This window comes from Cyclopterus lumpus, chromosome 19, assembly GCF_009769545.1.
Source record: "Cyclopterus lumpus isolate fCycLum1 chromosome 19, fCycLum1.pri, whole genome shotgun sequence".
Classification (NCBI taxonomy): domain Eukaryota; kingdom Metazoa; phylum Chordata; class Actinopteri; order Perciformes; family Cyclopteridae; genus Cyclopterus; species Cyclopterus lumpus.
Window position 1 is genome coordinate 2,750,460 of NC_046984.1, and position 23,355 is coordinate 2,773,814.

The 23,355-nt window shown below is 46.9% G+C and overlaps 2 protein-coding genes across 5 annotated transcripts in view; one reads left to right on the forward strand and one right to left on the reverse strand.

Annotated features, from left to right (window-relative positions):
* The window catches only part of LOC117748436 (rho GTPase-activating protein 23-like), a 57,069-nt gene extending 42,328 nt beyond the window's left edge, over window positions 1-14,741 (forward strand). For both annotated transcript variants that reach the window (XM_034558190.1, XM_034558189.1), the window contains exons 4-24: window positions 149-241; window positions 1,603-1,681; window positions 1,779-1,839; window positions 2,281-3,712; window positions 4,627-4,791; window positions 5,824-5,932; window positions 6,494-6,533; window positions 6,631-6,768; window positions 6,966-7,274; window positions 7,363-7,424; window positions 7,700-7,806; window positions 8,168-8,280; window positions 8,465-8,617; window positions 8,994-9,072; window positions 9,285-9,358; window positions 9,435-9,524; window positions 9,605-9,730; window positions 9,824-9,868; window positions 9,960-10,053; window positions 11,798-11,829; window positions 11,934-14,741. In XM_034558190.1, the coding sequence (XP_034414081.1) occupies window positions 149-241; window positions 1,603-1,681; window positions 1,779-1,839; window positions 2,281-3,712; window positions 4,627-4,791; window positions 5,824-5,932; window positions 6,494-6,533; window positions 6,631-6,768; window positions 6,966-7,274; window positions 7,363-7,424; window positions 7,700-7,806; window positions 8,168-8,280; window positions 8,465-8,617; window positions 8,994-9,072; window positions 9,285-9,358; window positions 9,435-9,524; window positions 9,605-9,730; window positions 9,824-9,868; window positions 9,960-10,053; window positions 11,798-11,829; window positions 11,934-12,932 (4,400 nt within the window). In that variant the 3' untranslated portion in view covers window positions 12,933-14,741. The remainder of the gene's footprint in view (window positions 1-148; window positions 242-1,602; window positions 1,682-1,778; window positions 1,840-2,280; window positions 3,713-4,626; window positions 4,792-5,823; window positions 5,933-6,493; window positions 6,534-6,630; window positions 6,769-6,965; window positions 7,275-7,362; window positions 7,425-7,699; window positions 7,807-8,167; window positions 8,281-8,464; window positions 8,618-8,993; window positions 9,073-9,284; window positions 9,359-9,434; window positions 9,525-9,604; window positions 9,731-9,823; window positions 9,869-9,959; window positions 10,054-11,797; window positions 11,830-11,933) is intronic.
* Window positions 14,742-15,163: 422 nt separating this feature from the next.
* On the reverse strand, window positions 15,164-21,746 carry acbd4 (acyl-CoA binding domain containing 4). Of its 3 annotated transcripts, XM_034558192.1 has the most exons (12): window positions 21,643-21,702; window positions 21,476-21,545; window positions 21,057-21,167; window positions 20,256-20,376; window positions 18,648-18,732; window positions 18,402-18,522; window positions 18,058-18,198; window positions 17,451-17,548; window positions 17,091-17,319; window positions 16,800-17,011; window positions 16,385-16,438; window positions 15,164-16,288 (listed from the first exon to the last, which is right to left on the reverse strand). In XM_034558192.1, exons 3-12 carry the CDS (start codon window positions 21,145-21,147, stop codon window positions 16,160-16,162), a joined length of 1,281 nt encoding a protein of 426 aa, XP_034414083.1. In that variant the 5' UTR covers window positions 21,148-21,167; window positions 21,476-21,545; window positions 21,643-21,702; the 3' UTR covers window positions 15,164-16,159. The 3 variants fall into 3 exon arrangements, with proteins under 3 accessions (XP_034414083.1, XP_034414084.1, XP_034414082.1); XM_034558193.1 differs by lacking the exon at window positions 21,476-21,545 and having other exon boundaries at window positions 17,091-17,301; window positions 21,643-21,746; XM_034558191.1 differs by lacking the exon at window positions 21,476-21,545 and having other exon boundaries at window positions 21,643-21,746.
* Window positions 21,747-23,355: the final 1,609 nt, after the last annotated feature.

The window sequence follows — 23,355 nt, forward strand, 5'->3', positions numbered from 1 at the left end:
TGTGTGTGTGTGTGTGTGTGTGTGTGTGTGTGTTTCCATGTGTAGGTGGAGCTAATTCAACTTTGTGGGTTTTGCTGCTATTTTAGGAAATGCTTGTGCATGCACACAAAGCTGAATCTGTGTGTTCTTTTTGTTTCTCTTAAAGCAGGTTGCCAACGGTCCCGTTTGGAGCCAATGGACACCATCTTTGTGAAGAGCGTGAAAGAAAATGGCCCCGCACAACAAGCTGGCCTGTGTACAGGTAGAAAACACACAGACATAACACAGCAGAGCTCTCGGGGTCATCACACTCTCGCTAAAATATCTCCTCCATACCTTCCGGCGGTCCGTGTCTGTGGACAGTGGAGGACTGAGGCGGTTCCAATTATACTACAATTGAGGGTCCGCATCCACATGGTTTGCCGATAGTTCAACAGCATTTGGCTGTTTTTGTATTTGCCGAAAGACAATTTATGTACCTCTCATGACCTCTCTTCAAAACAAGCTTCCACTCTATCTCCTTCTTCTTGGCGAACCAGCTGGAGGTGTCTAACGCCACCAACTGGACTGGAATCTGGAGCGAAACCGGACCACGTGCAGTCACACCAAACGCAGGCTTTCGTTACAGCAGATTAGCATGTATTCATAAACTGAACTACTAATAAATCCATCTGCTTGTTTGTAAATTGTTCAGCGAGCCAACCTATAATGCGCCGTCTTAATAACTGATGGATGTATTCAATGGGATGCACGCTGAAATTCAGTTGTAGCTCATTTTCAACACAACAAACACACCACAACCCAAACAAAATCCATCTCAATATCAAAAGCAATTTAAACTGTGGTATGTTGAGCGTGTGTCCTACTCTGTGTCCTTTGCGAGTTCTTTAAAAAGTCTCTAACACAGAGACCCATGTCAATACCCCATAATATGGCTGTATGTGCTGTTGCTAACTGTTAACCATTATTCTTAACATGCGCTCGCTTTGCAGTCAAATATGCTATTATATATATTGTAGTGTTATTTGTTAATGAGCTCTTTTTGACTCCAGAGAACATAAATATACACATCAGAAGCATGATGCTATCAGTCACCAGAATTTAATTTCCATGTGTGGATCCGGCGGCAACCTCCGGTTCTTACAAGTGAGCCCGATGCGGAAGTGTCTTAAAGCTGCATTCTCTCTACTGACCACCAGGGGGAGACACCTCTGGTTGTATAGAAGTCTATGCTTCATGTGTTCAAGCTGCATTCTCTCTCCTGACCATCAGGGGGCAACTCTCTTGATTTATTCCCTCAGTAAACATTGTAAACATGAGTTTATGGTCTCAATCTCTAGTTTCAAGTCTTCTTCGATACATCATGATATACAATACAGGTAATATTCTACTAAAGATACCGAAAGAAATGAACATCATTGAAGGAAGATGTACTAGAGACGCACATAGAACATTAAGTTGAGTGCATAAAAACATACAGAAAGTAACACGGCATTTCGTTTTTTCTTTATGGATTGAAAGGCATCTGTGCTTGTTCTTTTTCTGAATGTGTGCATGTGTGTGTGTGTGTGTGTGTGTGTGTCTGTGTGCGTGTGTGTGTGTGTGTGTGTGTGTGTACCCCAGGGGACAGGCTGGTGAAGGTGAACGGGGAGAGCATTCTGGGGAAAACCTACTCTCAGGTGATCATGCTCATCCAAAACAGGTGAGAGACTGCTGTTGACGACTCTCGTTTTCTGTCCTGTTACTTATCATATGTTCACATATTTATTTGATATCATATTTTGGTCTTTGCGTCGTAGTGAAAACATTCTGGAGCTCTCTATTATGCCCAAAGATGAGGATGTGTTGCAGTTGGTAAGTGTGAGTATTGTCTTTCTTCTATTTTCTTTCCTCGCCTGCTTTTCACCTTGTTGCATGTTAACTGTCACAGCGAGTAAGCTGGACTGTTTCCTTGACATCCTGTTATTATAATTCATGTCGCCACTTATTAAAGTTTCACTCGGCAGACGACAAAATGAGTTTGTGCAGAAGGGCATAAAATAATGCATGACATCAGGGTCAAAAAAAGAAAAACTGTGGATTGTACTCATTATTTATTTTATTATTGATATCATACTAACATTTAGAAATAGTAAAAGGTCAAATCAATTCAATCAGTGTGTTGAAATAGCCAATGTGTAATCGGACCAAAGAGAGAACAATGCACGTTGCATCTGCCTCACTCCGTCCTCGAGCCGCTCCCTCCACCTGTTATCTTTCCCGTCGTGTTTTTCATTGTGTCCCGCCCCCTCTCGTCCTCAGGCGTACTCCCAGGACGCCTACCTGAAAGGCAACGAGCCATATTCCGGCGTGGCCCTCCCTGCGCCGCCTCCTCTCTGCTACCCTTCCGCCAAGCCCATCTCTGCCCCACAGCACAACCCCCAGAGTCCCCCGGACAACTGGCGACCGGTCCCCGCCGCCTCCCCACTGGACAACCGCCCCCCCGCCGCTTCCACCCCCGCCCCCGGCTGGCCCGGGGGCCCCGAGGAATCCGGTGGCCACTTCGCCCCATCGGGCGGGCACCGAGGCCGCTCCTCTTCGGCCATCAATGTGCTGGACTTTCACTTCGCAAACCACAATGCTGCCATCGCCTCTGCTACTCTGCCTGCGCCGCGGAAGAGCGGCCTACTGGCCTCGGCCCGCACCCACGCCGATACTCTCTGCCACCAGGCTCTGTCGGACTGGTACTACAGCCAGGCCGAGGCTGCCGAGAGCATGTCCCCCCGCCACCGCAGCATCTCACAGGACTGTTTAGCAGAGCTGGGGCTGGGGTTGGCCCTCGGTCCTGGTCCCGCACCTGCCTCCACAACCTCCGCGGAGAAGCACAGAAGGGAAACCCTCCAGTTCCACCACCAGGCGGCTTCTGCTTCCCATGATTCCTATTGGTTAGGGGGCTGGGGCGGGGTATCGGGACCAGGAAGCAGGTCATGCTCAGAGAGCCTCCTGGCAGCCTACGCCGAGTACGAGCATAACTACGGGCGCTCCGTGGAAACTCTGGCACAAGCCTCGGCTCTGGTGTCACCGCGCTACGAGCACCCTCCGCACGGGTCACAAACAGTGAAATTCAGAGAGCAGAAAGACCAGACGGTTACAGCAGGGCATCTTCACAAAACCACAGTGATGTCCCCCATCATCACAGCCTCCTCCACAGTGCCTCCTAGTGGCAGGCGGTCAGGCCAGCAGGTAGCCGAACCTCAAACGCGTCGAGTAAAAGAGGAGGAGCTGGTGGGCTACAAAAGCTACAGCCCGTCTTTCTCCCGCAAAGCTGGCCACCTTCTCCAGCAGGCCCACTCCTTCAGAGAGCCCAGCTACAGCGGCCCCCACCTCAACTGGAGCCCCTGCAGCAGAAGTGGCCCATCAGACAACGAGGGTGGTGTGGTACCCAGGCCCCAGTCTACCCCGGCCCTGTCTGCACCAGAGGAGGAGGGAGCCCGACTGGGCGATGACAGGGAGGCCGTCTCCCCCATCTCCCTGAATCAGGAGGTGGTCCTAAGGCAGAAGCCGCCTTCCGGCCGCCGAACCCCCATTCAACATCCCCACTACACCACGCCCCTGGAGTCACTCGAGCCCCCCGGTTTGGAACCTACACACGGGACCCCCTCTCCTGTCTCCGGGGGGCCCATCACTAACCGCAGGGCTAACGGTAGCCTCGCACAGCATGCATACAACTCCCTGGCATCTATTCCCTTCATAGGTTAGTGACCTTTCCTCTGTAGCGACTGCTGCTACTGAATATATATACAGTATATATATACATATATATATAGATATAGATATATCTATATATCTATATCCTAATGTATGTGAGGCTTTAGTAGTGCTCGTTTTCGCTCTCTTTCCATCCTTTCTCACATTTCTGTCGTATACATGTCAATAATAATGCGTGTTCTGTCAGTACATTTCTGTCTTTCAATTTGTGCTGATGAATGTTTTAGTGTCTTTTTGAATGTTGACATGTCCAATGTTTGTCTACTGTAAAAAAACTGTTTTGTGGAGCTCTGGAAACATTTCCTGAGAAACAGCTGCTCTGGAGTCAGAATAATCTCAGGTTCAGTCATGGCTAATGTGATCAAACACTTTATGATTCCTCTGATTCTGTTCATGCCAGTCACACCATGTTGGAGCAATGGGGAGAACACCTCCCATTATTAGCTGCATAAAGTGTGTAATAGCTAGATTCATGTATTATTTCTACCACACCAGACAAACCAAAATGTTTACCTTTTTATTAGCTATTTTAAAAAAGATAAAAAGAAAGAGTCAGTGCTGTTCTCATGGACTTGGTTTTAATAATGTTTAAGTATTGATTGATACATTTGGGAACATATATGGGGCGGGAGAAGGGGGGTGGGGGGGGTAATGCATTAATAAATAGATACATACTGTATAAACAAAAATGTTTTGATACAAATACATTTAAAAATAAATTCTTCTTGAAAATGCTGTGACATGTAATGTGCCATTATGGTATAATAACTTTATTGTACAGTAAACAGTTATCTCTGCCTCCAGAGCAGGTCCGACTCACCGAGCTGTTCCCAACTCGCCCTGTCAGCATGTTTAATCATCTCTCATCGCTTGTTGCCCACCTGTGATGATGACTTGCAGATGACCCCACCAGTCCTAGTATTGACCTACAGGCCTGCTATGTACCAGCCCGCTCTGTTGTGTCCAGTTCCCAGGCCTCCACCACGGCCACCCTCCCCTCCACCTTTGTCTCCCCCACCCTCTCCTCCACCTCCCCCTTTGTCCGACTTCGCTCTCGGGACTGCAGTGAGTCTCACTCACCCACTCTAAATACTCACAAAGGGCTGGGCCAATGTGTACAGTCTGTTGTCACTGCTTTAGCAGTTTAGCAGTTATGCAAAAACTGATATATTTGTCCAGCCTCAGACTCATCTTAAAGGAGTACAGTGACATTTACAATTTTTTGGGGGAAAAGAAAAACAGTGTGTGAAAACTTTTTAGTGGGTCTGGAACCTTGAAACTCTGGGACGTCAGTAACGCCCACTTTAGGTGTCAGGTTTCACTTTGCTAGGCCTCATATATATACTTTAAGTTGACTTTAGACTTGTTTGGTCATCTGAGTTTGGCACAGGTTACCATGGTTACTCCAACCGGCAAGGAAGTGACGTGGAGATTACAGTCGAGTACGTCTGAGAAAGATACATTTTGACTTTTTGTTCACACAAGTACGTTGAACATCCGTCCCCCTGTTGAGGACGCAGTCCGATAGATAAATACAACGATACCCACCGACCGCTATGCACCAGCCGGGGGTTCAAACCAGAGCTGGAACAAAGTCGGAGTTGTATTATTAAGTTTCTGCAAGTCGGACTCTTTATCGTTGTTGGTTGTCCATGAAACAGAATTCTAGGATTTTTATTTTGTCTCTAAAAGGCTCCTTGAGTCATGGTTGACTTCTCTTGTTATTTGTTATAATCCCCCCCCCATGTTTTAAGTTAAGTGTGTTTTCTTCACCGTGTGCTCGCTATATTGGAGGATTTGTTTTCTTAATTTTGAAAGCTTAACATTTTCATTTCAAGCTTCTGATAACAAAGAGGCATTGCCTGCTGTTAGCATTGTGGGTAAAGTGTATCCAAAACTAAGAACTACAAATCCAAATGTCACGGTACTCCTTTAACATGCAGTACGTACGTTTAACCCCTTCATTAATTCACTTCATGTTATACTCACAGTTTGAGACAACAAGTCACTGCAATCACTCATCTTCTTGTCATTTCACATACTGTGTTTTTATTTGAATGTTGTCTCCTCCCTCTGACTGGTCCTCTCTCTCTTCAGGCAGTATTAAAAGCCGCCGCTCCTCTTACTTGCTGGCCATCACCACCGAGAGATCCAAGTCCTGTGACGAGGGTCTCAACACCTTCAGGGAAGAAGGACGCGTCTTCTCGTAAGAACTCTGAGGACCCTTTAACTTACTGACATGGGTCCACCACGTCTACAGAGACCACATCTACACAGACCTGGACTACAGAGACCACATCTACACAGACCTGGACTACAGAGACCACATCTACACAGACCTGGACTACAGAGACCTGGACTACAGAGACCACATCTACACAGACCTGGACTACAGAGACCACATCTACACAGACCACACCTACACAGACCTGGACTACAGAGACCACATCTACACAGACCTGCACTACAGAGACCACATCTACACAGACGACATCTACACAGACCACACCTACACAGACCTGGACTACAGAGACCACATCTACACATCTACACAGACCTCTCTACACAGACCTGGATTACAGAGACCCTGCCTACACAGACCACATCTACGCAGACCTGGTCTACACAGATCTGGTCTACACAGATCTGGTCTACATAGACAACGTCTAGACAGACCTGGTTTACACAGACCCCGTCTAAACAGACCTAGTCCTGTTTAGACTCTAGAAGTGCTGTTAATGTGACGTTTGTGCTTTCTGTTCCACAGCAAACTACCAAAAAGGGTCAAGAGCTTTTTCACTGATGGGGTGAGTTGATCATTACACTTAATTATACTTTTTATTTCAATGTTATGAGTTTTCCAGCAACCAAGAAAACCCATAATCCTCCTAAAATGTGCTTTAGTCTCTGGAGAGCCTGCGAGCCCAGGAGGAGGCCCGGTCCAAACGCCACTCCACCTCTGAACTGGGAACCATCACCTTTAGTGATGTTCGCAAGGAGGGCTGGCTGCACTACAAACAGATCCTCACAGAGAAGGGAAAGGTAACGCACTGCAAGCGAAACCCCGCCCCCGTCGCTAAGTTACTGTTACTGTCGAGCTTTCCATTCCGCTGAAGCTCATTCACTTTTTACAATCATGACAGTGGCGGACTGACATTTGCAGTTTGTAGGTTTGTCCCTTCTTGTAAGTTCATTTTGTCTTCAGGTCTTGTCCTTGTTTCTTTACGTCCTCGTTGCAGAAAGTGGGTGGCGGCATGCGGCCATGGAAGCGCGTCTTCTCCGTGCTCCGCTCGAATTCGCTCTTCCTCTACAAGGACAAGCGAGAGGCCGTCCTCCACGGGGCGGGGGCGGGGCCCGGCCAGGACGAACACCCTCCGATCAGCATCCGCGGCTGCCTGATCGACATCGCCTACAGCGAGACCAAGCGGAAGCACACCCTGCGGCTGACCACGCAGGACTTCTGCGAGTACCTGCTGCAGACCGAGGACCGGGACGACATGCTGGCCTGGATCAGGGTCATTAGGGAGAACAGCAAGACCGACAACGAGGTTAGATCTTCACACTCGGCTCATCTTGTGGGATTTACTCACGAAACTCCTCCACGCCCAACTAATTTGTCACCTCCGTTTGCTTCAGGAGATCGGCTTCTCAAGACAAGCTCTCATCAACAAGAAGCTGAACGACTACAGGAAACACAGGTCAGCACGGCACAGACACACAAAAGGCTTGATCACAACTGTCCCTTATCCTTTGTGTAATAAGGAGTCACTGGAGCTCGGGGCAGGAAGCCTGTCACACTCAATTACTTTCAGTGCAATTTTTGAAAAGCAAGAATAAAAGTGCATCCATTTTTTCTTTTGCATCAGAATAAGGTCATAAACATTTTATAAAGGTATTAAGACCAGAAAGACTGAGTCAAGATTGACGGAAATCTTTAAACCTCGTCTTGGAATCACAGCTGTCTCTATTTCAGTCTGACAGGAAGTAAGCTGGACTCCTCCCCCAGAGCCCACCGTATGATGCCTCCCTTCCTCCTGGCAAAGACTGACAACACCTCAGTGAACCGAGCCTCCAGAACCGGTGGGTCCGAACACATTCATCAGCGCACAACAAAGATGCTAACAGCCCTTTAACCATGCTAGCAGTGCGGCTCTAAACAGCACCCAGAATGCACCAGTGAAAACGACCAATTAGATCACCCCAGAGAGAGTTAGAGGACCCTAAATGTGTCAGACACTGATATATGAGCAATAAAACCTTTAGTGTTCATAGTCGGTAAATGACAAAGAGTTCAGAAAATTTGTTTTTTGATTGATGTGCCCTGTAGAGTGTGGCCACAGGGCACATGTTATGTTTACAAATACCAAATTTAAATGTGTGTGTGTGTGTGTGTGTGTGTGTGTGTGTGTGTGTGTGTGTGTGTGTGTGTGCGCGTGCCCAGATGACAACAAAGCGCTGTGGGGCATCAACATCATGAAGAAGGCCAAGAAGACCGGCAGTCCCAAGGCTTTTGGCGTGCGACTGGAGGACTGTCAGCCTGCCGTCAACCATAAAGTAATAAGCCTTCAGTGTCTCATAATGGAAGATGAACAACAACGTGATTTAGAGCATAAACATAACTCCACTTCAGTGTCTAAACAACTTGTTTGTAGACAAAGTAGCCGATATTTTCACATTTCATGAATATTAATGAGTGGAACAGAGGTCAAAATGGACCCTTTATTTATTTTCCCTGTAGTTTGTCCCTCTGATTGTGGAGATGTGCTGTGGCGTGGTGGAGGAGACGGGTTTGGATTACACGGGTATCTACCGGGTGCCGGGCAACAACGCCATGGTGTCCAACCTGCAGGAGCACCTCAACAAGGGCATGGACATCAACACGGCTGAGGAGGTGTGTGGGCTACATGGGAGCGGACTCACAAACTGTTTCACTGACACATTTTGCTTCCAAAACCTAAAGTCAGATTTTGTTTAGTGGCAAACAGCAGCTCCATAGTTACACATTTTGTTTGGCAAGATAATCTCAACAAAACGAACATTTTAGGATTTTTTTACCACGAGATGTAAAAAGCTAACGTATCCAACTATGCTAACGCTAAAGTCTCATTTAGTCAAATGATTTACATTCCTTATTTCTGGCATCCAACCAAAAACACGCTTGCTTCAGGAGGGAACAAGAAGCACAACAAGGCGGACTCAACGTAAGAGTCGTTTTCTTGAACACTGCTCCACAAATACTAAACCCCTCCCCCTTTGTGTCTCCACAGAGATGGCAGGACCTGAACGTGATCAGCAGCCTGCTCAAGTCATTCTTACGAAAGCTGCCCGAGCCGCTCTTCACCGACGGTGCGTCCAGTCACGCGTTCTCTGTGCATCGCTGCAGGAACCATCACGTAGAACGTGATAGAACATAAAAGCAGGGCTGGATCATTTGCCACCATTTTGGATAGAAATCCGATTATTCCTTATGAACATTGCTGCCTGTCGTCTGCATGTGGACATGATGTCTATTTACATTGATCAGCTGCTTGTTAATTAAACGCCTTCTCGGTCCACAGACAAATACAACGACTTCATCGATGCCAACCGGATAGAAGACGCCGAGGACCGGCTGAAGACCATGAAGAAACTGGTATGTGTCTCAAAGGACAGCAGAACATCTTCTCTTTCTCACTTCCTCAACCTTTTTGATCTTCTTCTTTCTCCAGCTCCATGACCTCCCAGATTACTATTACCACACCCTGAAGTTCCTGGTGGGTCACCTCAAGAAGGTGGCAGACCACTGTGAACAGAACAAGGTAAGCGGACCTCCCTCTAATTAGCACGTTAGGCTAATTTGGGGGTGTTCGTGAGCGTAGCTTTTGATGTCATTCTTCAGATGGAGCCCAGAAACCTGGCCCTGGTGTTTGGCCCCACCCTGGTGAGGACGTCGGACGACAACATGACCGACATGGTCACCCACATGCCCGACCGCTACAAGATCGTGGAGACGCTCATCCTGCACGTAAGAACCGGCGGCTGCTTCCTCCGACTCTTTACCGGTTACGTGTTTGACTCTTAACGCCATCAGTGACGCCGCGTTCTGTTCCTCCAACAGCACGACTGGTTCTTCACCACGGGAGAGCTCGACGAGGAAGAGAAGGTACGTCGTTCGTACTCGGCTGTCCTCATTTGTACTTTGCACTTTAATTTGGGCTTTGGATGTGTACTTGTGGATGTGTTTGCATGTGCAGGCCCCAGAGGATAAGCGGGACATGCAGCCCGTGCCCAACATCGACCATCTGCTGTCCAACATCGGCAGGCCCGGCATGCCAGGAGAGGCGTCAGGTGAGGAAGTGTCAAAGGGATCCATGTTCACTACGAGAGGATCCAACTGATCGATCTGATCAACTGATCACCAGCTCAGTGTTCTACCGGCAAAATGGAGAAAAAGGCGCAGCGTTGTCCTCGGGCAGTGTTTCTTTTTTAAATGTTAATATATCGGTCATGTTTAATTACTAAAATAATCACATAAATATAAATGCACATTTCATATTCAATATTCCTATTTCTAAACGAAGCTGCTGGAACAGAGGCCACAAAGGCCAAAGCGTTCCCGTTGGTCCGGAAACACTTTCAGTGTCGAACTGGAGCAGCAACAAAAGCAGAAAGTCTTGTTTACAGAAAATATATCACAGATGGCACAACGCTGTATCATATTCTTTATTTCTACTAATAAACAGTTGGTCGAGATGCTCTTCGATTATCCAAGAAGTCTCCGTTTGACTATTAATATCTGATATCCAGATACCTACAAGAATGCACAAGCCTTCCTTTCTGTTCTTCTTTGTATGCACCCGAAAGAGGAATCAGCCTTTAATACGAGACAATCACGAAGGACATGCAGGCGTTCCACAATCTGGAAACGACAAGCACGGCCATATTAAGAAGCTTTTATTGATAGCGGCTGTCACGTTGTAAAAAAAGATATTTCTTAGCACAAATACACAAAGATCTTCAACATAGTGCTGCTAGAAAAGCAGAGAAATGAAATGCAACCTAGAAAACATGAAAAGTCTACATCCTCACTGAGATTGCAATACGCTTTTCATCTTTTATTTTCTTTCACGAGGATGCCAGTCTCATCCTTAATGTCTAACCTGCTCCTCTGCATTCTGTCCTCCTGATGCTGCCGGTGGTCTTATGAAGCGAGACTCAGCTCTTCCTTCTCTTCCTTCCTCTCTGCTCTCTCTCTCTCTCTCTCTCTCTAGCTGAGACAGTGGATCAGCCTCTTCGGTAGGACCAGGTCTTCCTCCTTGTGTGTTTTTGTGTTTGTATTCAAGTGCAATAGAAACATCCATTCACCCATTCATTTCAGTCTCGGTGTCCCACCACTCCTCTCGTCTTGCCGACGGCGCTGTAACGGTTTGCGTGTTCAAAGTTCGCCAGTTGGAGCTCCGCCTCCGCAAAGCGATGAGCGGCGTGGTGTCGGGGACGTGAATGGAACCACACTGAATATTCAAACGCCCCCCCCCCCACCCCCCCATTAGATGTGTTTTAGTTGAGGGTACACGTCGCCGTCATCCAACTCATGTTGACGAAAACGATATGAATATGTATCTAGGAAGACGGCGACAGCAGAAACAGATGATCGGTCGTGTGAGTTAAAGGTTCGCTACGTGAGTTTAAATCATCCATCATTGTCGTCAAAAGGCCAAAACCACTTCAAGTAAAAACACTTGTTGTATTGAAGGTTGTAGTGAATTTAACCGTTTCCAAGCAGCTTTTCTTCAGAACACGATACATTCAAATATGTGAATGGAAACATTCGGTATGAACAAAAAGAAACGTAACATGGACCAGGACTCATAAACCTCCGTTACACCCCCCTATCCACTGACCTTAAAGGGGAACTCTGGCCATTTAGTACTTGAAGCTTCATTTTAAAGACGGATGATAATGGCGAGAGTTCAACTGACAGATTGCAGTACTGCTCGTGTGTGCTGTGATTAGGCAGCGATCCACCTCTGCACCTCCTAACACCACCAGCACCACGCGGTTCTAATCCAAATCTTTTTCCTTTTTCTACTAGATTCCACCACCAGCGATTCACTTAAGTCAAAGGTAAGAAAAACATTCACTCAGTCGTGCTTTAACTCTGTGATTTAGGACCCCGGATTCTGGAATATGAAGTATTATTTGACGCAACTTTGTCAACTTTTTTTCAGCTTTCTTCGCTGTCCAAGAAGGACCTGAGTGCCAGGGACTTCCTGCCCAAGTCCATCATTTCCGCTGTGACCCGCAAACGTAAGAAATGCCTCAGTACCCACCCGCAGGACGGCAGCGCCGACGAGGACTCTGAGCACGAGCCGGTCAAAACCAGCAACTACCGGGGAGGAGAAGGCGGGGGAGGGGACGAGGAGGAGGAGGAGGAGGAGGGGGGGAAAAGAGGAGAGGGGAATAGAGGAGAGGGAGAGGCAGTCAAGGGAGAACGCACCGTTCCCAAAAAGGACAAACGGGATGAAAGGGAAACCGGGGTGAAAGCGAGAGAGATTGCAGAGGGAAGACATCCGTCTGGAGAGGAGGAGGCTGGACAGGAAGTGAGGGGCAGAAAAAGCGAAAAGGAGAGCAGGCGGAGGTCGGCCTTGCCGGGAAACGCAACGCAGCTTCGTCCGAAGAGTTTCCTCTGCTCGCCCCTTCAAGTCAACGCCACGTACCCAAGACCCACAACGATGTCTGATCCCCCTTCCCACGTGAGGCCTCGCGCTCCGGCCAGAAGACACCCCACATTCCCCGTCTGGATCTGCCCCACCAGGCTTCCCAACTTACACCAGACCTCCAGCTTTTACGGTGCCCAGCAGCCAGACTGGAACCAGTCGGCGCCAGTCTGCTACAGGAAGACGAGAGGCGGGAGGACGAGGGCTGTTTCCATGAATCTGGACCTCGAGCTGGGCAGGAGAGCAGAGAGGGTGGAGGTGATCAGAGTCCTCGAAGGAACACATGGACGTGTCGGGGTTCCTCAGGGATCGATTGTAGGTCCTGGGTCAATTCAACAAATGGACCCCCTCCCTCAGCTTGCCCGGGAGCCTCGCACTCTCTCCTCCTCTTCCTCCTCGGTCTGGATTGATCAAAGCTCCCCAGGACCTCACCCCGTGGTCCTGAGGCGATCGGCCCTGGACCCACGGGACCGGACGAGAGCGTGGCGCCGCCACACTGTGGTTGTTTAATCTACTAACGCAGTACCAAGCACTCGCCCTCTACTCACAAACACTGGGTCCTCCACGTTGCCACGGCGATCTCCGTTGTCTCAAGACTCTTCCCTCGTGGCTTTTTGTTGTTATCGGCACAGAAGTCGGAGACCTGATCTCACGTTGTGCGCAGCTGTGGAGTTTCATTCCAAAATGAATAAAATGTGAAACTCGGTCTGAAATTAACATGCAAATTCTACCGTTCACCTATTTTAAAGCTATTCATCTTTAACCCTTTACTTACAGAATAACTGTAGATGTAATTATCCATGTCGTTGTACGTTTTCCAAAGAACATTAGTGGCCCAACGCGGCGAACTGAGATTGTGGTATTTCTGGCAAATTCTCACCAAAATCTGATCCCTTTTCTCAGGAAAAGTTGTTTTTTACCTTGTGTGTTTACGTACTTCACTCACACACGTTGATGTCGTCCGAGCCGAGGACACGCTAGCGTGCGTTAGCTTGGTCGCTAACAGCACGATCCCAGTTGACTCCCGCAGAAGAAGAACACAGCTAAAAAAAACTACCGTAGCTTCTTAACGTTTTCTGTTGCTCAGAGCTGCAAATTCACGTATTGGAGTTCCAAGGATTTACTTCGCCCACAAGCCGATTCCCGATCACGACACTTCCATTGAACACAACGTTTGCTGCTTTAGAAGCTGGATAACCTTTGACACCTCGGGTGGTTTCATCCAAATAACTTTTCATGATCAAATGTGTTTATGGCAAACTATTTTTATTTTTAGATGAAGTGAACGAGGAGTGTAAAATCTGGAAGTGAAAGTTATGCCATAATAGGAAAAAAGAGAGAAGTGCGGCTTTTGAAGGCAGAAGAACATCTTAACGTTACAATTAATGTTTGCGAACAATGCTCCCATTTCCTAAGAGCACACGCTCACATCTTTTCAAATGTAGCTCCATAAACTAGAGCAAGAAGTCCAGGACTTGATTTATTCCTGGAGGTGATCCTCTTAAAATGAGAAGAAAAGCTGCCGCTCTAACAAACAAGTGATCCACAGATTCTGATGAAGCCGTTTGGAAAAAAAGAAAATTGAAACGATCTCGGTGAGAATTGTTGCAATGTTTCACAGTGCCGGTGTTGTGTTATTACAACAACTAGGTGGTGCCAAAAGTAAGGAGTTGTTCAAATCCTACACATAAGGCCTTTACCGTTCATTTCTAAAATAATGATTTTGGAATGAAACCCATCAACTGTAAATGATATTTTTAAAAAAAATAAAAAATAGGAGCAAAAAATATGAGAGAAAGCCATAGCAGACATTTTAAATTCAACTCCAGAGCCTCGCTGCTGTTACAACTCACCCTCACAACCAGCAAAGACTCATCTGCCACGTGACATCACACGCGCACGGGACCGATTCAGAGGACTCCGCTCTGCAGTTTACAAGCTTTTCCAAAGCCTCCTGTGGATCCACAGGGAACCCCAACGATATATATATATATATATAGTGTGCATGGGGTCAGTGACATTAAATATGCAAATAACGCGCTGTGTGTGGGGGGGTCTGAGCAAAGTGTTTAAGGCAGCTATGCAGTCATGCCAAAATGTTTTGTTGTTTGTTTTCTTCTTCTATTTGGGTCATTTGTGTACAATATTAGAGCCAAGAGAGAACCTAAGAGAGGCTTTACATGATATCAGTGTTCCTTAGAGTATCGTCATGGGAGCAGTGAAGAACTTCCTTAAATACAAAAACCACAGAGTCTTACCCGAGTCCATTTCCCCGCTCCCGTTAAGAGAAATGAAGCCGGAGCCGAACCGTCTGGACTCCGTCTGCCCTTCTCTCTCTGGGCCCTTGTGCATGTACTCGATGTACGTGGGTGACTGTGCGTGGACCAATTTTTGTAACAGTTGTACAAAGCCTTGTTAAGTTAACCCGTGTATATAATTATTATACATAATATATTAAATTATTTGTTTTTGAAGAGGGGTTGTGTTCATTTTGTTCACCCACAGTGGAACATTAATCACAGTGAAACCTCGAGCTCACAGCAACGTCTGAATCCAGCGTGCCTGAAAACGTGGCCTCGGCCTCGGCCACTTGTGCTTGCGAGTTGCCCAACTGAAGAGATGAGCAATGTGACATGGCTCGAGGACCCCACCCATTAAGTCCCCTCATTTCATTAAGGGGCTTATTTCTCCCATTCTGTGTGCATTCCATAAATAAAACATTTGAAACAGACAATGCCAAATACATCACATAAAGGCTGTGTTATATTATGCTGCATACAGACAATTGTACAACATGAAATATGACAGAACATCAGAAAAGGGACTTCACACAGTCTTCACATTTTAAAGCATCTCATATTTGTCTTATCAGTGATGTAGGTGTGACTTTATTCACATTAAATTCATAAGCTAGAGTAGCATGTCCCATTGATGTTTCTGTATGTAGCTGAACATCAGTGATCGGTGCTTCTCTGCACTGTTTCTGCCTTGTGTTGAAATCCTGAACATTTGCCAACGAGACTCGACACACCACGACCTGCTATTCAATATAGATTTATTAATTTGAGCTCATGTATTAGTATCATACATGACTGTTCGTCACAGCTTTTTGAAAACCAGCTCTCCCGGTTATGTTTGTCATTTCCGTGGACTCGACCACCAGAGACGACGGACGCCGTGTTCTCGATGGAATTATTGTCCCGTTAGGAGCCCAGAAGACAAAACCACCCCAGGTCCAGAATCCGATGTGATGACGAGGCGTTGCCATGGAGTTATTGCAGCCACACCCGTATGTTTACTTCTTCCATCTCAAAGCAGATACTCCGGCAGCATCCTGTCGTTTGTAATAATAATAATAATAATCTGTATATTACAAAAGTATCTTGCTCAGATTAAATATGAACTAATAATTTAAGCTCATGAGCAGCACATATCCAGGTTGGGTAAAGACAAAGTGACTTTGGCCAACACAAGCTCGCTGACCCACTTAACCATTTAAACACAGTTGCGTGCCGCAGTGAGTGAGAGGATCTCTGCTTTCTGAGGTGTGAGGCTCCGCCTCCTCTTCTCCGAGCCCACAGCGGGCCGGCCACTTCACGGTGGTGCGCGCGGAAGGGAGGGCGGAGCCTCCCCGTGATTTCATATTTGATTTGATCCATTTTGCTGCCGAACAAAAAAATTAGACGTCGTGTGGCGGTGGATTACTGCTTGGCGAGCGGTCGGACGGCTCCTCCGGCTCATGAAGACGTGCGACTCCTCCGCTGGGCCCTCCTCAGCAGGGACACCAGACCCTGGGCCACAAACGGCCACAGCAGCAGGAGGACGACGGTCTGACCCGACACGTCAAACAGCCACCACCTCTCCTCCTGAGAGGAAAGTTATTCACAGTACTCATTAATACTGGGATCAGTACTGGAAACCACTGAGCAACGCTAGCTGCTGGTCGGCATATGGAGCCTTACCTGCTGTTTGGAGGCTGCACACTGTAGACACGCCCTCCACTCTGAACCCTGGGCCTGGCGCACGGAAACATGAAGGCAGAGAGGAAAGTCAGGTGACATTTCTTTGGAATACATGAAACATTTTGGGTAGAAAATTATGTATGAATTATACTTTTTTGCTACCCTTTTAGAGTACTCCAAAGTACCCACATTTGAGAAACTCTAAAATGCGTCTTAATCCGCTGCTGAAAATATTCCCCAGCAAAAGCACCGTTTCTACAATAGATTTTTTTTTGCATTTTTACATTTAAAGCTTCAAGAGAAAAATGTGGCAGCGTGAGCTTTCTGATCGTCTATGACGACATTTAATGAAGTAAAAGACATTAACCCTTTCCATGACCATCAGCTATTAAGAACCCGACCCGTTGGGGCTCACCTGCGTGGCGGCGAGCCGCTCCACCACCTCCAGCCGGTCCATCACACTCCTCATGTCCTCTCGGAGCCTCCGCAGGGCCAGGACGATCTGCTGCTGGAGGTGGGCGTCGTGCAGCCTCTCAGCCCCGCCCTCTGAACCGTCCCCGCCTCCTCGGCCGGCCCCTCCGCCGCCGGCGGGGCCCCCCCACCTCGGACCGCCCTGAGGAACACCACCTACACACAGTACATGCAGTCAGCTGTGTGTTTGCGGTTGCCACCGTGACTGAACCCTTCCCGTGTTGAAGCAGCTTACGTTCTCTCCAGTTGTGGAGGGAACCTTCCCGCCCGGTGTCTCGACCCCTCCTGTTGGGACCCGGACCATTTCCGTCCTCCGCCCCCTCTCCACCTCCACCTGCCCCGACCTGTCGCACTCCCCGACCGCCCTCCAGCTGGTGGCTCTGAACGGGAGACGACTCCAGGGACACGTGGCCGTTGTGGAAACCGTTGGTCTTGACGAGAGGAATCTGCGATTGAAAAACAATCTTTGAAACGGTTAAATAGATATTTATAGATATATACAAAATAAACTGAATTTAATTGAAAATATTCTAGAACGGGACGTTCCTGCTCACTGGGGCAGTGTGATGAGTGTGTCGGGGCACGCGAGTCGTACCTTGACGTTGCAGAGTTGCTCAACCGAATCCACGGAGTCGCAGAAGATCTCGCTCTCTGAGTCACTGGTCAACACCAAACCCTCACACACACCAGCGTCTGCAGAAGCAGAAGGTCTCCTATAGACGGTCTCACATCACCCTCATACTCAGGTCTCCTATAGACGGTCTCACATCACCCTCATACTCAGGTCTCCTATAGACGGTCTCACATCACCCCCATACTCAGGTTTCCTACAGACTGTCTCACATCACCCCCATACTCAGGTTTCCTACAGACTGTCTCACATCACCCCCATACTCAGGTCACTCTGGATAACCCACAGAACTTGCAGTGAGCAGTTTCACACGAAACTTGAAGTTTCCTCTTTCCTTTGCTGGGATCACGAGGGATTTTAAAAAAGGCCACAGACGTATTTTCAGTTCCTCTCAGAGCCACAGTAGCTCTTTGAACTTACACTTGGAACTAGGCTTTAAAAGTGAAGCCGACTGTTATAAATACAATATAGATCACACAGAGCAGAGGCAGGGAGGACAGATATCTGTTTATAGAGATCATTATTAAACTGTATTTGTGATGATTTTGTCAGATGACGTTATGACACATACCATTAGGAAGGGTGTTTCCAGTGAGGCGTATGACCTCAGACAGGTTCAGCTCCTGATCCTCTTCTTCAGCACCGGCCTGCTCCTCACCCTCATCCTTCACCTCCTCTGTTGCCCCGTCAGCATGCTCACTGCCTTCACGACCTACAGTGACGGAGGAAAGACTCTTACAAACGGCCACGTCGTGAAAATCCGCAACCAAAGTCCACATGGACCACGGGTCTGTTCATTTCCAACGTTTCTCCGTCATACAGCACGAAACAGCGGTTACGATTCTACCTATTGAGCGAATGTAAACAGGGATATATAACTGGGAGAATTTAGTATTTAGGTTCAGGGTCACTGACCTTCTCTGAGTGCGACCAGAGACTCTGAAGGCCGCGGCATGTCATCGATCACCAGGTAGAGGGGCTCGAAGTGGTGGAAGAGCGAGGCCGTTTTATCGTTCATGGGCATGGTGTCGACGACCTGCAGCCAGAGGAAACTTTTATTTGTCACCGGACCCAAATTCCAACTCGCTGTGTTCATCTGCTCTTCTTTTGCTTCACGTCATGGTGGAGGGCGCGTCATATTGAAACACGTGCGTCGTGTACCTCCTGTGCCACTTTCTTCATCTCGTCCACGTATTCTGCCATGGCACTCTCGCCGCTCATCTCTCCCAGGCGTCTCCAGGCATCCCTGACACATAAACAAGAACCGACGAGCAAAACAATCGGTCATCCGGTTAAACTACGGTACTTTTGGCCACACAGTGTCCTGTACTCCTGTGCTTTGCCATGGGAATTCTTAATTAATGCAGTCTACGGTTTGACAGTTTCATTCTTCAGTGACAGTTGACCTTTTGCTAAGCCCCGCCCTCTGACACTACTCCGTCAAGCTGTCAGAAATACCACGGAGCCCACACTGTCACTAACTGCACTCTCTGAAGAAATACGTTCTACCCTTCAGACAGAAAAGTCTACAATATGTGTTTGAAGGATATACCCCCAACTCAAAGTGACTCAGCAGCGATGAGTCTTTTTGAGTTGTTTCTCCTTCCAACCTCTGTGGGTATCGAGGATCTCTATTCCACAACGTTTAACCCCAACGAGCTCCAAATTCACTAATCCAGCCCGGACACGAAGACAATCTGTCAATGGAGCAGAATGGAATTACTTAAAGTTATTATTATCATTTCTATTAATACAATTATTTTAATTTTAGAGTAAAACCACATGACTGTACATGGACTACTCAAATATACCAGGGGCTACTGAGCGTGAGAGTATTCAGACAACCCTGTCGTCCTGCATGAGAAGTGATGTTACTGAAAGTGAAACTAATCTATGCTCCAAAGCCACCAGACTCCATTCATAAAAAAACCCAGTATAGATTAGTTTGTCTTTTAAGTGTCGATGAAGCAGAGACTATATCTCACATATTTAGTCATCAAACATTTCATTTAGTTATTTAAGCCTTTTGGACAAAAACAAGTTGATTATTTGACAATTACTTCTCATCTTGTGAGGAAAGAGTGTGGAAGACGTTCAGATCAGGGAGTAAAACATATCCCATGATGTTGCAGCAAAGTACTGTCCCATTCGTATTTACACTATTTAAAGCCTTTGCAGCCTCTCAGTCTCATTTAACAGGTGACGTCAGATAAGTCCCTGAGGTTTCAGGGTTTAGAGCCTTGGGGAGGGGACTTTGGGATTGGGTCCAAGTACCTCACACTTCAAAACCCCAGAACTGTCCCTTTAAGGATTTGCTCGCACCTTCTTAATCTGTTAGTGAAGTGAACTGACAGGATGCGTTAGCGGCCATCAAGTTCAACAGACCCCACATTAGCCTCAGCGCTAAGCCTTGTGCCCCATCAAGAGACGCTGATCCTCTCTCCATCGACATATTGTGCAACGCAACCTCATTGCTGCTGCTGCTCCTTATGAAGAACTCAATGGTGATGCTGGTTGACAAGGTGTGGAGATTAAAGTTAAGAATCTGGAAGTATACCCAACAAGACAAGCTACCTAACCCGCAGAGAACCTCACACCAAACTCCATGCAATACTTGTTTTTTTGTGCAAACTTGTGTCAGTGTCTACTGGCCAAATGAACTAATGAAAAAGATTTTAAAAGGAAATACAATGTAGAGTATGAACTATATGGCGTGATGAAACATAACCTGATTCTTGAAGACAACGACACACACACACAAACACACACCATTTGTAGCGACCCACTGGGTCCCAGAAGCCGGGTCGAGTCACTGAACAAGGTCCACACACCGCTTGCTTGTACAGACTGTAGAAACGCAGCATGACCTCATATGACGGACGGTAGGAACCTGCAGAATAAGAGACATTCATGAGCTGCGTCTCCCGGTCTGCTTATTGCTCCATTTACCAGGGACAAAGGGGAAACCGCAAAAGGCTAGCAGCTCACTTCAGAATATGGGGGTCGCATCTCAGAGTCGAGAATTACCAAAGTAAAACACAGTAGAAATTCATTTTCATTTTAGGTCAGAGGGTACTTCAAGACATTTCACAGTGAATGTTTCTGGCTCACATTTCAAAACCAATGTAGCCGACCATACAAATCAACTACTGCATGATGCAGGTGTGTGTGTGTGTGTGTGTGTGTGTGTGTGTGTGTGTTTGCATTATTTTTGCCAAACTCCATTGGCAAAAATAATGTTGTTTTTTTTAGTGTGGCCTTCTTATTGTAAAGCATTACACATTAACAAAGCAGGAGGAGCCACACTTCCGTTTGACCTGCATGTCGTGATAACAGCATGAGGCTCATTGCATTTGAAAAGTTCTGCTGGTTTAGACGACAACTTGTACAGGAGATAAACAGAGTTGTTAAGGTCTCACATAAAGCCACCTGTTTTATAAAAGAAGTTTGGTTTTACCCCCTCTCTCTCTCTCTGTGTACAGCATATTGTAGTTAAACCCCTCCAATAATAAAGGTCCAACAAACACCTGCTATGTGACGCCATGTGAATAGCTGTAAACGGCTACATACCATTCTTGGGGAGGTTATGGATCACATCCACAGCGGCCTGGAACCGTCTCTGGTGATCGACCACGGGCTCGGCCATCGCCAGGACGGGCATGACAGCTCTGCTCGCTTAATCTGGCATGAAGGGCCGAGTGCAGCCGGAAACGTGCGTTAGACAGTTAACATTTCTTTTTTACACCGTGCACCGTTTTGCTGTGACTTCTGCAACGCTGCCTGGTTTATTAAACATGCATCACGTTATCATACGCGTGGCATTCCGCTGTACGAAACACGGTATTAACGTTATTCAAGTTCGGTTTGATAAGATTTAAACAATAATGCCAAGTGCAACACATGAGCTAACGTAGCTAGCTAGCTATAACTAAGTTAGCTGAACAAGCTAAACTGAGCTCGGCTAACTTAGTTAACTAGTTATAGCTCACCGAGATACGGACACCAACCCCCGGTGTAGCTTAGCAACAGTTAGCTCGGTAACTTCTGAGTGCCCCGTCACTGTATCAGAGAGAGCCTCAGAGTTATGTTTTCGTCTGTGTTTGTTTTCACTTCCTTTCACGGGAAGCGTTTCAATAGGGACCCGGCATGGACGTACCTGGGGTGGACGTCGGGACAGACCTACCATCTCCGGCCACCGCACTCTCGTTTATAGAAAGGAGTTCCGTGTCAGATCACGTGACGTACGTTTGACCACGCCCGCCTGCACATTTAAAGTGCCCCCCCCCCCCCCTCTAAAAACAAATGCACGTTTATGAATACTAATGGTAATAACGCTTAATACAACAAAAGACAAACGTGACACACAAAGCACGGTGGAAAAGAGTTCTGATCTTTTACCAAAATAAAAGCACTAATACCACACTGTGAAAACTGCTAAACGCAAAAGAACCTCGCAAGTAGTACTCGTCGTGCAGATGATTTGGATGAATATCACTGCTGCATTAATGTGCATGGTACGTGTTAATGTTGCAGATTATGCTTTTGGAAATTCTAAATAAATTGCTGGGTAGTTTAATTTGATTAAATCTGATGAAGTTGTATACAATGGAAATACTAAGTAAAGTACCTCGAGCTATTATATGTCAGATCAGCTGGAGGCATCACTCCATTAACCCTCTGGGGTCTAAGGTCTTTTTCTCGATTTTACATAATTTCTTAAATTCACCTTTTAAAGGCACTTGTATTTGATACATACCCATGTATTATACATTTTTTTTTAAATGAGAACAATCTCAGCTATTTCTATATGACGCACCATTGTCTTGAGGCTCTTTAAAGAGCTTCTCCACGTATTACAACCGACACGAGCCGGTTTGTGCATAAATCATTCCGCGGCCATAATTAAAGGATAATTAAAGGATTGGCTATTTCCAGTGATCATCACTGTTACTGCTGGTTTGGACCAAATGAGAGACCCGCAGAGTGAGCGGAGGAAGGCCGTTTCACTTTGAGCGTCTCTCCTCGGATTGTAATCCGTTTACAATTCCGTCAAGCTGCCAGAGACAAACAATAACAAAACCCGGAAGTGCTGAGAGTTTCGCCGTCAAAACAAAAGAATAACAAATAGCTATATTGGTGACAATTACCTGCTTTCATATGATTGACGCAACAGAAAATAAATCGATCGGACTTCGATTCCCGGTCGGAGCGGTCCTTCTGTGTGGAGTTTGCATGTTCTCCCCGTGGCAGCGTGGGTTCTCTCCGGGCTCTCCGGCTTCCTCCCACAGTCCAAAGACATGCTGCAGGTTAATTGATCTCTAAATGTCCCATAGGTGTGAATGTGAGAGTGAATGGTTGTATGTCCCTACATGTGCCCTCGATGGACTGGCGGCCTGTCCAGGGTGTCCCCTGCCTTCGCCCTATGTCAGCTGGGATAGGCTCCAGCGCCCCCTAATGAGGATAAGCGGTATTGAAAATGGATGGATGGATGGATGGATCAATTAGATATATAGGCTAATCATTGAGAGTAATTTAGAGTGAGCTATTTCCATGGCAGAAACGAGGAAGACCTTTGAAAGGTCCGGGGGGAAAAGAAAGTAGGTTGACCGTGAGAATATTTTGTCAAGTTATAATAAGATTTAAATTATACTAATGTATCCTATTATTATTATTATTATTATTAGACCGACAGAATGCATATATGTCAATTACCTTGTTATAATATCCTTTGATTTACGCTTTTCTGGAAGAATTGAGCTGCATCTGTAAAGCTGCATGTAAACAGTCTGTTGTTGATTGAGTGTTTAAATATACCAGACATCCACACCCACAGGAGACCAGCCCCCGCTCTTATTTTGAAAGTCTCCTT